This window comes from Nyctereutes procyonoides, unplaced genomic scaffold (assembly GCF_905146905.1).
Source record: "Nyctereutes procyonoides isolate TBG_1078 unplaced genomic scaffold, NYPRO_anot_genome, whole genome shotgun sequence".
Classification (NCBI taxonomy): domain Eukaryota; kingdom Metazoa; phylum Chordata; class Mammalia; order Carnivora; family Canidae; genus Nyctereutes; species Nyctereutes procyonoides.
The window spans coordinates 5,973,051-5,989,024 of NW_026575151.1; the positions used below are offsets into that span (position 1 = coordinate 5,973,051).

Here is a 15,974-nt window from a genome sequence, read left to right on the forward strand (position 1 = left end):
ACTCCTAGAGATAAGTATAAAGTGACCTTAAGTATGAACAGTTCAGTTTTTTTCTGTACCTTTGTCCCACGTGTAGGTTTATTGGATTTTTCAGACTTCTTTTTGGCCCCTTAGCCAAGTCTGTTTCACCATAGACCATTATTACCCTGGATTCTAATCTAGTGAGTGCCTACCTCCCCTTCCAGTCCTACTCTCATGGATTGGTCTAAGAGAGTTAAAATTATTGACCAGCACAAAGACCTAGATGTTTGGGATAGAGTCAGGGAGTTTCCCATTGCATTAACTAATAGTCTGCCTTTGCAATGATGATACTGATTTTAAAAATCTAAGGAAATTAAATTATCGAGGTAGTCTCAGTAAATCATTTGTTTAGTAGAATAATTTAAGGGAATTTTAGCACTGGCTAAGTGATGTAGAAATTTAGAAACTAACATTTGACTGGGAGACATGCAATTTATTAGCTGTACCTCTGACTTATTTTGCTTTTTGATGATAATAGTTTATTTTGATCATAAATGTTGATGTTTAACATTGAAGCACTTGAAAATTTGGTTTTCCAGAATGCTTAGTTAATGAATTGTAATGGATACTTGCTACTTTTTTTTTTTTTTTTAAGATTTATTTATCAGAGAGAGAGAGCAAGTGAGCAGTCAGGAGGAGCAGAGGGAAAGAATCTCAAGCAGACTCCCTGCTGAGTGCAGAGCTGCAACTACTGCTTTCTCATGACCCTGAGATCATATCTGAGCCTAAGTCACAAGTCAAATGCTTAACAAAATGAGCCACCCAGGGGCCCTAATTACTTGATACTTTTTCTTAAAGATATAGGATTCGATACTTTTTGAAGGAGAATTTCCTCTAAAATATATTTTGCATATTACTGCTTTCATAAGCTGAATATTCTAAGTATAGTTTAGCATCCCTTTTTTGTGACTATTGATTAGAAAATGGTGAATAATGTTTTGAGCATTCTATTTGATATTCTGTAATTTACATGTAGATGAAGTAAAATCTAGAGCTAAATGGCTTCTGATCTGAGCAATATCTTTAAAACATGATTTCTTTAGAGTCCTGGGATATTCACTGTATCTTAATTATTTGCTTCCTTATTATATATGGCATGAGAAGCTGATATGGTAAAACCACTTGGGCAGTAGAATATGGCTCTATGTCTACTTAAGGGCAAAGACTGAAACTTTTGTTTTTAACTTTTGTTTTTAAGATTTTATTTGTTTTATTTGAGAGAGAGAGCAGTCAGGGAGAGGGGCAGAGGGACAAGCAGACTCCCCATTCAGCAGGGAGCCCCAGGTGGGACTCTGTTCCAGGACCCTGAGATCATGACCTGAGCCAAAGTAGGATGCTCAACCTACTGAGCCACCCAGGTGCCCCTGAAACAGATTTTTCCAAGTGATTATCTCAATCTCAAGAAAAATTATCATCTTTTTTATAGCTGTCACTACCTTTGACTTCTAAGAACGACTTTTAAACACTATTTGCCAACAACCGTCAAAGATCTAGTCCTATCACTTTCCTTGAAAATCTCCCCCAGAATGATACTAACACAGTGCTTTCTTAGTCTAGAATTCAGGCTGGGATCCAACTTACTTCTCCCTCCTTATTTCTTCTACTCTTCATTGACCTTGCAACTCATGTGAACTACTCATTGTTTAAGCTTTGAACTTCTCATTTTGTACCTTTGATCATGCTTTATCCTTTGCCAGGAAAGGTCGCTTCTCTGCCTCTTGTCACCTCTCTGACACTCATTCTTCAAGACCCAGCTCAGATCTCAATTTCTGCCATGTAACCATATCTTACCTGATCAGTTCTAACTAGTGTCTCCCTTATCTAAAATTATATGGTGATTATCCATATTTTCACCCCATGTAAGACATAATTTCTTAAGAATTGAGTTCATCCTATACATCCTTCCCAAGGCCCCACATGTTGACTAGAAAGTGGTTAACAGAGTCTGCTGTTCCCTCCTCAGCTGTCACTTCTAATTCTTGTGCCCATAACATCTGACCACTCTCTTGCCAATTCTTTATTGTTCTTTTATCTCCTTGTACCATTTCTCAGCTTCTTATGAAGTTATTGGCCTCCTACAGTTAACAGCAGACTAATAGAGCCAGAGCTTTCTGTCCTTTCCATACAGCACACTGAAACAACACAGGCTGTGGGTATAATGTGTACATCATAGACTATATTTTTTTGCTACTGGTATTCAGAAGTCAGTTCCTAATTAGTTTTACTTACTCTTTAAGTCCTTTCTCTCTTTTCAAAAAGGAATTTAAAATAATAGGTGCTTTTAGATACAGAGATAATGTGGGGTATCATTAAAACTTCTAAAATACTAATATTTAGGGACGCCTGGGTGGCTCAGTGGTTGAGTGTCTGCCTTTGGCTCAGGGTGCGATCCCAGGTCTGGGGATCAAGTCCTGCATCGGGCTCCCTGCGGAGAGCCTGCTTTTCCCTCTGCCTATGTCTCTGCCTCTCTCTCTCTGTCTCTCATGAATAAATAAATAAAATCTTTAAAATGCTAGTGTTCAGATAGTGTTTTACATAAATACAAATGATTTGATAGTATGTTTCCATTTTCAGAGAAGAAAATTTATGACTTAAATTTTTTTAAATCATCAATAAAAATGTATGTTCTAATGAAAAAAAAATAACTGTACCATCTACCATCTATAGCAGGTCTCTAAACCTAGCATCCTTGGATTCATAGGCAGTATAAGAATGAACTTCAAGAAGTCCATGTCCATGAACTTATAAGCAAAGTGTTATGTTTGTTATGTTTTTTTTTTCCTTAGTTTTAATCAGATTTTCACAGGGCTCTGTGATTCACAAAAAGGTGGAGAGACCTAATAGTTGATGGAATCAGAATCAAAATTCTAAGAACATTTTTATACCCTTCTGTTAATGAAAGTAATATGTTTTTCAATAAAGAATGTTCACGTGCATCAATTAAATTAAAACAGGCACTTTGTCACTGTAAGATTGAGGGTTCATATTTCTAACAGATCTTTTTTTCCTAGACAATATCTGAAACACAGGGAGAAAGAAAAACATGAGGTGATTAAGAACTTGAAGAATATCAGCAGTGGCAACTTGTGTCCCATTTTAAATCGCACCATCCCTTTTGGTGTTGCTTATCACCATAGTGGTTTAACGAGTGATGAAAGGAAACTCTTGGAGGAGGCCTATTCCACAGGAGTTCTGTGCCTTTTTACCTGCACATCCACTCTAGCAGCAGGTGTTAATCTGCCAGCTCGAAGGTAAGATATAAGTAGCTATTAGCTAGGCTCAGAACTTTTTAAAAATTCTTAGCTTGCCAAGAGTTTTGTTGTTCTATTTTTTCTCAGTAGTGGTTGAGAATTTATCAGATACTTTTTCATCATTTGCTGAGTTGATTGGTTTATTTCCTTTATCTTACTTATTTATTCATTTGAGAGTAGGGAGAGGGGCAGAGGGAGAAGGAGAATCTCAAACATACTCCATGCTCACCACAGAGCTCAGTGCGGGACTTGATCTCATGACCCTGAGATCACAACCCGAGCTGAAATCAAGAGTTGGCTGCCTGACCAACTGTGCCACCCAAGTGCCCTTGGTTTGTTTCCTTTAATATTTTAATGAAAAATAACTTTAGTAGATTTCCTGATATTAGAATTCCTTCTTTGGTGCTCTCCCTATCTGGTTTTGACAGTAGGGTTTATTTTTCTAATTGTAAACAGTTGGCAAGCTTTCTACCATTTTTTTTTAAATTTTTATTTATTTATGATAGTCACAGAGAGAGAGAGAGAGAGAGAGGCAGAGACATAGGCAGAGGGAGAAGTAGGCTCCATGCACCAGGAGCCCGACATGGGATTCAATCCCGGGTCTCCAGGATCACGCCGTGGGCCAAAGGCAGGCGCCAAACCACTGCGCCACCCACGGGTCCCTCTACCATTTTTTATGATCTGAAAGAGTTTATTTAACATAGAGATTTCCTTGAAACCTTAGAGAAGTGATCCATAAAGACTTCTGAGTCTAGTATCTTTTTTCAGAGTAGATCTTTGATTATCTTTTCATTATTACCAAAGCTATGGACCTGTATAGCTATGGGCCTTTGATTTCTGCTTTTTATAATTTTTATTTTAAAAATTTACTTTAAAATTTGTGATTTTTTTTTTCCAAACATGTGGGTGATTTTTAGAAATCATCCATGTTAAAAAACATATGTATCTTCTGCTGGATGTGCAGTTTTATACATCTCCAGGAGATCACATTTTTTAATTATGTTGTTAGCTCCCTCAGTTTTCTTACTGTTTGTGGTTCTGTGATCTGTCAATTTCAGAGAGTTGTGTTAGTCTCCCATTATTACTATGGAGTTGTCTTTCTCCTTTTTGCATTTCTAGAGGTTTTTGCTTTGTATTTCAAAACTGTTAAGGTATATAAAAGTTCATTTCAAATATCTTACGCTGAATCATATCTTTTATCAATATAATAGATCCTTGTTTTTTTTTCACTGAGTCATTTCACTTTGAACACTAGGATTACATTTTCTTTGCCAAGTATATCTTTTTCCATTCTTTTATTTTTGATCTCTGTCACAGATTAAATTTTCCATTTTTCAGACAATTGGAGGATAAAAAAGGAAGTTATATATCTTATTTTTCTTATCCCAGATGTTACTCTTAAAATTGTAACAGTTGTAATCAAACATGCTTTTCTGCCATTTTAGAATTAATCGATGACTGTATCCCCTCCTGAACATAACAATAGTCTTAACATTTGGGTATTCTCCTATACTGCCACTGTATGTTGCAACTACCTAGAATTTTACTGCCAGGTTTTCTTTCATCTTATAGTACATAATTATTTAAAACTTCCTGTCAAAAATAAATAAATAAATAAATAAATAAATAAATAAATAAATAAATAAATAAATAAATAAATAAATAAATCTTCCTGTCAATTATGCTTTTTACCACTGCCTCTTGTATCCCATGGCTCCCTTCCATGATTTATTTTTTATTTTGCCATCCTTGAATAATTATATTTATTATTTTTATTTTTTTAAGATTTTATTTATTTATTTGAGAGAGAGAGGGAGAGGGAGAGGGAGAGAGCATGAACAGGAGGAGTGGCAGAGGAGAGAGAGAGAGGGACAAGCAGGCTCTATGCTCAGAAGTCAGACACTTAACTGAGCCACCCAGGCGACACCCAGTTAGAACTTTTTAAAGTTCTTTCTGTTCCCTATTTCTGTCAGACATTTATTCTGTATATTCTTTGCTTTTCTTTTATACCCTTAGTTTTCTCCAAGTGTTTAATCCAAGTTATAATCTTGGCTGTCCTTGAGATTTGTAAAGGAGTAGGTTGATTAGCAGATAAATGACATAGGTTTCCTCTCACTTTTAAACAGGAAATCTGGCTATAGACTTCTATATACATGAACAGGGAAATGGCCTTATTTGTAGGTCAAAAACAGATGAAACCTGCAATTTTATGTAATTGACAGTAATATAAATAAATTAGTAAGTTGGTGATGCATGGTCAGATTTTTCGTTTATGGGGTATCAGAATCAGTCTTTGGAGACTGTTGCTCTAGTAACAATTTGAATTGTTTGAACGTGGCATTCAAACCATGGCCCTGGTAATTATTAGTTCTGTGGGTTGAGGTAAGCCTCTTAGTTTGCCTGTGCTTCAGTTAGCCTCTTTGTAAAATAAATAAATAAGTAAATAAAATAAGGTAAAATAATAAAGAACATTATTACCAAGAATTTTGTAAGAATTACTGATAATGTACATAAAGAATCTAGGACGTTGTTGGTTCTTGTTAAATAGCAGTTACTTATTATTTTGAGTTAACTGTCATTAAATTTAATATCACATGTAATGAAATTAAATTTTTAAAATAGATATTATCATAAATGGATTATTACTTTTAATTAATATTATCAATTCCATAGAGTTATTCTAAGAGCTCCCTATGTTGCTAAGGAATTTTTAAGGAGGAGTCAATATAAACAGATGATTGGCAGAGCTGGCCGTGCTGGAATAGATTCCATTGGGGAGAGTATCCTTATACTGCAAGAAAAAGACAAGCAACAGGTAATAATCTGATTGTTGTTGGCTTTTTGTTTTGTCTTTTTTTGTTCTTTGGTCTAGCCCTTTTATGATATCATCTTTTAAAAATTAATTACTAATATTGTTTTCTTTTTAAAGATTTTATTTATTCTTTATGAGATACACAGAGAGAGGGGGCAGAGACATAGGCAGAGGGAGAAGCAGGCTCCATGCAGGGAGCCCAACGTGGGACTCAATCCCAGGACTGCAGGATCACGCCCTGAGCCAAAGGCAGATGCTTAACTGCTGAGCCACCCAGGCATCCCACTAATATTTCTTTAAATAATGATTCTTTCTCCTCTGTGATTAAGAATTAGAAAGAGGGATCCCTGGGTGGCGCAGCGGTTTGGCGCCTGCCTTTGGCCCAGGGCGCGATCCTGGAGACCCGGGATCGAATCCCACGTCGGGCTCCCGGTGCATGGAGCCTGCTTCTCCCTCTGCCTGTGTCTCTGCGCCTCTCTCTCTCTATGTGACTATCATAAATTAAAAAAAAAAAAAAAAATTTAAAAAAAAAAAAAAAAAGAATTAGAAAGAGTACAACAAAAAGTATATTTATCTTTCTCCCATTTTCATGAGAACACCTGCTAAATTCTTGTTTGTCTTTATGTTCTTAACACCACCTGCTTCTATAAGATCTATACAAAATATAAAATTTTATATGGAGGGATCCCTGGGTGGCGCAGCGGTTTGGCGCCTGCCTTTGGCCCGGGGTGCGATCCTGGAGACCTGGGATCGAATCCCACGTCGGGCTCCCAGTGCATGGAGTCTGCTTCTCCCTCTGCCTGTGTCTCTGCCTCTCTATCTCTCTCTCTCTCTCTCTCTCTGTGACTATCATAAATTAATAAAAATTAAAAAAAAATACTTTGTTAAAAAAAATTTATATGGAACGCTTTATTTTTTTATAATAACACAAAACATTGCTTTAACTTTTATAGGTATTGGAGTTAATAAGCAGACCGTTGGAAAACTGTTATAGCCATCTTGTTCAAGAATTCACCAAGGGAATCCAAACTTTGTTTCTCTCTTTGATTGGTTTGAAGGTATTTTTCATTATTTCTAAATCTTATTACCATTACCCAAGAAAATAGAGATTTGAAAGTTATGAGAACTGTTAGTATGAAAACAAATGTTAGCTTCTAATCTAATGTGGAAAAGAGCAGTCTGACATGAGAACTCTGAACCTAGATTCATACATACCTTTTTAAATGCTTCGAGTTGTATGAAATATGAAAAATCAACAAATCATAACTAGGCATCACTACAAGTGAGAGACTTTTTGGATACTCTAGAGGATATAAGAAACTATAAGGACATAGGTCCTGATATGGGATAATACATCATCCCTGCCCTTGTTAAGAATAAGGTTCACCTGTAGCCCTATGATCATTCTAAGATATTGTAAACATTTGTGAAATCAGTATAGCCTTTATCAGGCAGAAAATTAAAAAAAAAAAGGACAGTAGGAAAACTTCTTTTTCTTAGACTTTAGCTCTCTTTTAGGATTACTCTTGAATTAAACTTGTTACTTTTTTTTTTAAGATTTATTTACTTATTTTAGAGAGTTCGCGTGAAGTTGGGGAGGGGCAGAGGGAGAGAGAATCTCAAGCAGACTCCCCACTGAGCAGGGAGGCCAAGGTAGAGCTCTACATAGGGCTTGATCCCATGATTTTGAGATCATTACCTGAGCAGAAATCAATAGTCAGACACTTAAACAATGAGCCACTCAGGTGTTTCAATGGTTATTCTTAAATTAAGTAAATTTTAATAGTGTGTCCAAGGTCATCTGGCCATAAAGTGGCAAGGGCAGGGTTTGAATTTGTTGTTCTACTACAAAACCAACCTATCATGCAGTCTGGGATGCCTGCATGGCTCAGCGGTTGAGCATCTGCCTTCAGCTCAGGGCATGATCCTCGGTCCAGGGATCGAGTCCCACATTGGGCTCCCTGCAAGGAGCCTGCTTCTCCCTCTGCCTGCGTCTCTGCCTCTCTCTCTGTGTCTCTCATGAATAAATAAATAAAATCTTTAAAAAAAAAAAAAAACCTATCATGCAGTTTACCTTCATTAACCTGAATAGTTTAGGTGAAAATACAAAAAGTAATTAACAAATAAAAAATACCATAAGTTTTAATTACCTTGTAGATAAATAATATTATTATATTCCCTGGCAGTTCAGAATAGTGAAAGTCTATAAGGAAGAAAAGGAATCAGTGCTGGGTAGTAAAGGAGATAGACATCTTAGATAAGCAGAGAGAAGGAATAAGCCATTCAAAGTACTTAATATAGAATTAATAAGAGAAAGTTTAAGATGGTGTGAGGTGAGTCAACAGACTAGATTCTATAGCTCTAGAGGAGAGCTGCAGATCCTGAAGAGCTGAAAGTTGGGTGGAAAAAATTAAGCCAGACTGTGTGCTGTATATTGGGAAAAATGGGAGAGTATGCTTAAATGGTAGACTACAGAGTTGTGACACTGTCATTCATCAGAGGGAATTCTAAAGTGTACTTCAGAATTCAGTTGAGAAGCAATTGTAGTAATCCATATATAATGTAATAAAGACCTGTAGTAGGAGGGTTGCCAAGGAGTTAGTAAAGGAGGAAGAGATCATGAAGATCATAAAATTATATATTAAATTATATATATTAAGATATATATTAGATAAGTTATATATAATATATATTAGATATTAGATAAGTTATATATTATATAACAGACTCAGAGAATTGATGAGTAATCTAAGATCATTCAGTGAATTATGGTTTTGATGGGACTATAATTTAAGTTCTGCCTTGCTGGATTGTACTCTTTCCAGTGTACCATCATATGTATGGAATATTCCTCAAGTGCACGTGAAATATTTCACCAACATAGATCATATTCTGAGACCATAAACAAGTCTCAATACATTTAAAAGGATTGAAATAATCAAATATAGTAAAGTGTCTAATGGAAATAATTATAGTATACCAACAATAATAGAGGGATATCAGGGAATTACCTAAATATTTGGAAATTAAGTAGCATACTTTGACCAGTGGTCAAAGTAGAAATCACAAGGGATATTAGAAAATATTTTGAATGGAATGAAAATGAAAATAGATATATCAGAATTAGTGGCATGAAGCCAAAGAAGTGCTTAAAAGGACATTTATGGCTTTAAGTGCTTATTAGATTAAAAGAAAGATCCAAATTCAGTAGTCTAAGTTTTACTTTAGGAATGAGGGAAGGGGCAAAGTAGAAAGAAGGAAATAATACAAAAAAAAAAAAAAAAACCAGAAATGAAATAAAAAGTAGACAAGAGAAAAAAATAATGAAACTACAAGCTAGTTCATTGAAAAGATCAGTAAGATTATTGACTGATTTGATCAGAGGGAAAAGAGAGAATACATAAATTACCAATATCAGGAATGAAAGGAGGGTCATCACTAAAGATCCTAGAGATATTAAAGGGATAGTAAAGAATAATCCTTGAGTAACTATCCTTGAATACTGAAAATTGAATTCAACCACTTAGATGAAATGGGAAAAATTCTTGGAAGACAATTTCCAAAACTGACTGAAAAAGTAGAAAGTCTAGTCCTATATCTATTAAAGAAATTGAATTTATAACTTAAAACTTCCCACAATGAAGAGTCCAGGCCCAACTGACTTCATGGTAAACTCTACCAAACATTTAAGGAGGGAAAACACATTCTTCCAGAAAGTAGAGGAAGAGGGAACACTGCTCATCTCATCTTATGAGACCAGCAGACAAAGACATTACAAGAGGAGAAAAGTAAAGGCCAATATCTGTGGTAAAAATAGTTATAAAAATCCTTATCAAAGTATTAGTAATCCAGCAAAACAGAGTTTATTCCAGTAATGCAAATTCAAAAGTCAATGTTACTATTCATTTGACATTCAAAATTCAATGTTACTATCCATTTGACAGAATTCAGCACCCATTTATGACAAAAACTCAGTAAACTAGGAGTAGAAGAGATTATATTCAACCTGCTAAAGGGTGTTTATTAAAAAAAAAAAACATCACACTTAATGGTGAAAGACTACATGTTTTTCCATCTAAGATCAGGAAAAGAAAAGAGGTCTGTTCTTACCTACCTTTCAGCATACATCAGAAATCCTAGCCAGTACAAGGCAGGAAGAAAAACGAGGGCATATAGATTAGAAAGAAAGAAGTAAAACTGTCTTATTTGCTGATATTAGGGTCAAGAAAAATCCAAAGGAAAAAAAACATACAAGAAAACTAGAGTGTCTAGGATACAGGGTCAATGTACAAAACTCAATTGTATCTACAAATAATACACTCACTACAAATAATTAGAAAAACAACTCCTTTCACAAGAGCATCAAAAAACATGCAGTATTTAGGGATAAATTTAATATATGTCAGATCTATACACTGAAAATTGTAAAACTGCTAAGAGAAATTAAAGGAGACCTAAATAAATGGAGAGAGATACGATGGTCAAGAATTAGAACAGTCAGGACACCTGGGTAGCTCAGCGGTTAAGCATCGGCTTTTGGCAGGTGATCTCGGAGTCTTGGCATCGAGTCCCACATTGGGCTCCTTGCGGGGAGACTGCTTCTACCTCTGCCTATGTCTCTGCCTCTCTCTGTGTGTCTCTCATGAATAAATAAATAAAATCTTAAAAAAAAAAGAATTAGAACAGTTTTGATCTGTTGATACTTCCTAAATTGGTATATAAATTTAGTGCAATTCCAGTCAATAGACTTGTTTAGTGGAAATTGAAGGCTAATAGAATTTATTTTGGAAACACAAAGTAGAATAGCCAAAATTAATTTTGTGAAAAAATAACAAAGAGTGTTCACACTACTTCAGGACTTAACTATAGAGAGGAGGGGCAAGATGGCGGAAGAGCAGGGTCCCCAAATCGCCTGTCCCCACCAAATTACCTAGATAACCTTCAAACCATCCTGAAAATCTACGAATTCGGCCTGAGATGTAAAGAGAGACCAGCTGGAATGCTACAGTGAGAAGAGTCCTACAGTGAGAAGAGTCCGCGCTTCTATCAAGGTAGGAAGACGGGGAAAAAGAAATAAAGGAACAAAAGGCCTCCGAGGGGGAGGGGCCCGCGAGGAGCCGGGCTGAGGCCGGGGCGAGTGTCCCCAGGACAGGAGAGCCCCGTCCCGGAGGAGCAGGAGCTGCACCAACCTTCCCGGGCGGGCGGAAAGGGGCTCGCAGGGAGTTGGAGCAGGACCCAGGAGGGCGGGGATGCCCTCGGGCTCCCGGGGACACTAACAGACACCTGCGCCCCGGGAGAGTGCGCCGAGCTCCCTAAGGGCTGCAGCGCGCACGGCGGGGCCGGAGCAGCTCGGAGGGGCTCGGGCGGCGGCTCCGCGGAGGGGGCTGCGGGGCGGGAGCGCGAATCCACCAGCGCAGGCCCCGGAGCACAGGGCGCCGGGACACAGCCCAGGATCCGGCCTCCCCCGGGACAGGCAGAGGCCGGGAGGGCCCAGGACAGCGAGGACGCTCCTGCCCCAAGCTGAGCAGATCAGCGGCTCCGCCCCGGAGCCTCCAGGCCCTGCAGACGGAGAGCCCCGGAGTTACTGCGGGGGCTGAATCCAGGCTTCCAGAGCTGGCCCCGCCACTGGGGTTGTTCCTCCTGGTGCCCCACGGGGTAAACAACCCCCGCTGAGCCCTGCAGCAGGCAGGGGCAGAGCAGCTCCCCCAAGTGCTAACACCTGAAAATCAGCACAGCAGGCCCCTCCCCCAGAAGACCAGCTGGACAGACCAGTGATACTCCCCCGTGTTCCAATACAACTTGTTTCTGGCCACTCTGCACTGAGCAAAATGACTAGAAGGAAAACCTCACCACAAAAGAAAGAATCAGAAACAGCCCTCTCTCCCACAGAGTTACAAAATCTGGATTACACTTCAATGTCAGAAAGCCAATTCAGAAGCACTATTATACAGCTACTGGTGGCTCTAGAAAAAAGCATTAAGGACTCACGAGACTTCATGACTGCAGAATTTAGATCCAATCAGGCAGAAATTAAAAATCAATTGAATGAGATGCAATCCAAACTAGAGGTCCTAACAACGAGGGTTAACGAGGTGGAAGAACGAGTGAGTGACATAGAAGACAAGTTAATGGCAAAGAGGGAAACTGAGGAAAAAAGAGATAAACAATTGAAGGACCATGAAGACAGATTAAGGGAAATAAACGACAGCCTGAGGAAGAAAAACCTACATTTAATTGGGGTTCCCGAGGGCGCCGAAAGGGACAGAGGGCCAGAATATGTATTTGAACAAATCCTAGCTGAAAACTTTCCCAATCTGGGAAGGGAAACAGGCATTCAGATCCAGGAAATAGAGAGATCCCCCCCTAAAATCAATAAAAACCGTTCAACACCTCGACATCTAATAGTGAAGCTTGCAAATTCCAAAGATAAAGAGAAGATCCTTAAAGCAGCAAGAGACAAGAAGTCCCTGACTTTCATGGGGAGGAATATTAGGGTAACAGCAGACCTCTCCACAGAGACGTGGCAGGCCAGAAAGGGCTGGCAGGATATATTCAGGGTCCTAAATGAGAAGAACATGCAACCAAGAATACTTTATCCAGCAAGGCTCTCATTCAAAATGGAAGGAGAGATAAAGAGCTTCCAAGACAGGCAGGAACTGAAAGAATATGTGACCTCCAAACCAGCTCTGCAAGAAATTTTAAGGGGGACTCTTAAAATTCCCCTTTAAGAAGAAGTTCAGTGGAACAATCCACAAAAACAAGGACTAAATAGATATCATGATGACACTAAACTCATATCTGTCAATAGTAACTCTGAACGTGAATGGGCTTAATGACCCCATCAAAAGGCACAGGGTTTCAGACTGGATAAAAAAACAGGACCCATCTATTTGCTGTCTACAAGAGACTCATTTTAGGCAGAAGGACACCTACAACCTGAAAATAAAAGGTTGGAGAACCATTTACCATTCAAATGGTGCTCAAAATATACCCTAAAAACTATAGAACACTTCTGAAAGAAATTGAGGAAGACACAAAGAGATGGAAAAATATTCCATGTTCATGGATTGGCAGAATTAATATTGTGAAAATGTCAATGTTACCCAGGGCAATCTACACGTTTAATGCAATCCCTATCAAAATACCATGGAATTTCTTCAGAGAGTTAGAACAAATTATTTTAAGATTTGTGTGGAATCAGAAAAGACCCCGAACAGCCAGGGGAATTTTAAAAAAGAAAACCATATCTGGGGGCATCACAATGCCAGATTTCAGGTTGTACTATAAAGCTGTGTTCATCAAGACAGTGTGGTACTGGCACAAAAACAGACACATAGATCAATGGAACAGAATAGAGAACCCAGAAGTGAACCCTGAACTTTATGGTCAACTAATATTCGATAAAGGAGGAAAGACTATCCACTGGAAGAAAGACAGTCTCTTCAATAAATGGTGCTGGGAAAATTGGACATCCACATGTAGAAGAATGAAACTGGACCACTCTCTTGCACCATACACAAAGATAAACTCAAAATGGATGAAAGATCTAAATGTGAGACAAGATTCCATCAAAATCCTAGAGGAGAACTCAGGCAACACCCTTTTTGAACTTGGCCACAGTAACCGGAGAAGGACAAACAGTGTATGTTCTCATTCATTTGGGGAATATGAATAATAGTGAAAGGGAATATAAGGGCAGGGAGAAGAAATGTGTGAGAAATATCAGAAAGGGAGACAGAACATAAAGACTTCTAACTCTGGGAAATGAACTAGGGGTGGTGGAGGGGGAGGAGGGCGGGGGGTGGGGGTGAATGGGTGACGGGCACTGAGGGGGACACTTGACGGGATGAGCACTGGGTGTTATTCTGTATGTTGGTAAATTGAACACCAATAAAAATTAATTTATAAAAAAAAATAAAATCAAATCAAAGAATGATGAAAAAAAAAGACTTACTATAAAGCTTCAGTAATCAAGGCAGTGTGATATTGGTGCAAGGTTCATATAGACCAATAGATCAATAAGTCCAGAATTAGGCCCACACATACATGATCAATTTTTTAAAAAAATAATTTCTGCACTCAACATGGGGCTCGAATTCAGTACTCCAAGATCAAGAGTTGCATGCTCCACTGACTGAGCCAGCCAGGCACCCCTATAAATGATCAAAATGATCAATTTTCAACAAAACTGTCAAGATATTTAAATGGACAGAGGATAGTTTTGTTTTGTTTTGTTTTCAATAAATGGTGCTGGAACAACTAGGTATCTATATAGAACAAAACCAAAAATTAATCTATACTCTTACCTCACTCTAATTTTGTCCAGAATAATTCAAAATGGACCATAGACCTAAACTTAAAAGCTAAAAATATAATTTCTAGGACATATAGGAGAAAATTTTTTGTTACCTTGGGTTAAGATTTCTTATGCAGGAAACGAAAAACATAAACCATGAAGGGAAAAATTCAATTAAATAGACTTCATCATAATTTTTACGATTATCTTCAAAAGACATTGCTAAAAAAGTGAGAAGGCCCAGAGGAAATATTCATAATGGATACATCTGACAAGTATGTATATGAGTTAGGACTCAGCAAAACTAGTGGAATTGGGAGGGAGTTGGAACTTCCCTTAGGATGGAAGTGCTCAGGTAACAGGGAGACTAGGAAAACTGACTTGGCCACAGGGATATGGTTTTCTCGACCTGGCAATACAAGATCTATGGGGCACAGACAGTTGCGTTTAAATTCTGTTTTAACAGTTGAAGTGCCCCAGTAAGAAATCAGGCAGCAGTTGGTTCAGGAGATTAGCAGGTAGGCAGCTGTTGTTCCAAGCTTGCCCATAGGAGGCAGAACTCAAGAAACTGGACCCAGTCAGGAGGATGCCAGGCCAGCAGGGTTCCTCTTACACCATGAAGTGGGGGTTCACAACAGGGCTCTAGTTGTGGAAGAATGCTGGAATTCTAGACATGGTGGAGAGCAGGAAAACCTTTAGAGCTGGAAATGAAGCAGAAGTCCTCCAGACAGAACCAATCAGGTGGAAGAGAAGTGAGAAGCAAGAGGCGTGAGGTCTGTGAGTTGGGCAGTGAGGTCAGGGCAGGAGGGTACAGATGAGCACCCCTGGAGAGACTAGGCCGGTGATTTGGTGGAGAGAAGGAAACTCTAGGAATTGATGAGAGAACGTAACAGTGGTTGGGCCATAGGATTCAGGGAGCCTCCGGTTATCATCTATTTATCACAGCCACACCCTGTTAGACACATTATGTATTTAATCTCTGATCTTTGCATACCTTTGAATTAAGTAATGTGACTCCCCTTTTGTAAAAAGAATCTGAGGCAAAACGAGGCAGGTAATATAGGCTGCTTGCAGCCTGCTCCCTGCACTGGCACACTGGGGCCCATGCTCCTGCAGTCTTCTGCCTGGAATTGTTCTGATCGTCCCCTAACTGGGCTGACTGCCTTGCATCCATTCTGCCATGCTTTCCCACATCCTCTCCAAATAACTCTTCACAGACTGATCTTGCCAAAGGAAACTCAGAATGTATTACCCCTCTCTCCTTAAAATTTGTCAGTGGTGGTTTCCATTGCCTTTAAGATTAAGCCCAAATTCCTTACCATGGTCTGCCGTGGTAGATTTGGCCTCTGCCTGTCTCCATCCTCATCTCTCACCAGCCTCCTTGCACTCTGCACTCCAGGTATACGGGCCTTTTCGGTTCTCAAGCGCGTGATGTTCCTTCCCACCCCAGTGCTCACTAAGTGTGAGACTCATGCATCTTCCCCACCCCATCTCCTGTCTCACCCTTACCCACATAACCATCGCTTCCTCAGGGAAGCCTCCCTGTGCCTCTGAGTCCAGTCAGTTTATTGTATCTTTATAGAACCACATTGCT

At 38.8% G+C, this 15,974-nt stretch overlaps 1 protein-coding gene across 10 annotated transcripts in view; it reads left to right on the forward strand.

Moving 5' to 3' along the window:
- HELQ (helicase, POLQ like) overlaps window positions 1–15,974 on the forward strand; it is a 46,325-nt gene that overhangs the window by 13,002 nt on the left and 17,349 nt on the right. For all 10 annotated transcript variants that reach the window (XM_055313174.1, XM_055313169.1, XM_055313170.1 and 7 more), the window contains 3 exons: window positions 3,033–3,272; window positions 5,946–6,087; window positions 7,038–7,142. In XM_055313174.1, the coding sequence (XP_055169149.1) occupies window positions 3,033–3,272; window positions 5,946–6,087; window positions 7,038–7,142 (487 nt within the window). The remainder of the gene's footprint in view (window positions 1–3,032; window positions 3,273–5,945; window positions 6,088–7,037; window positions 7,143–15,974) is intronic.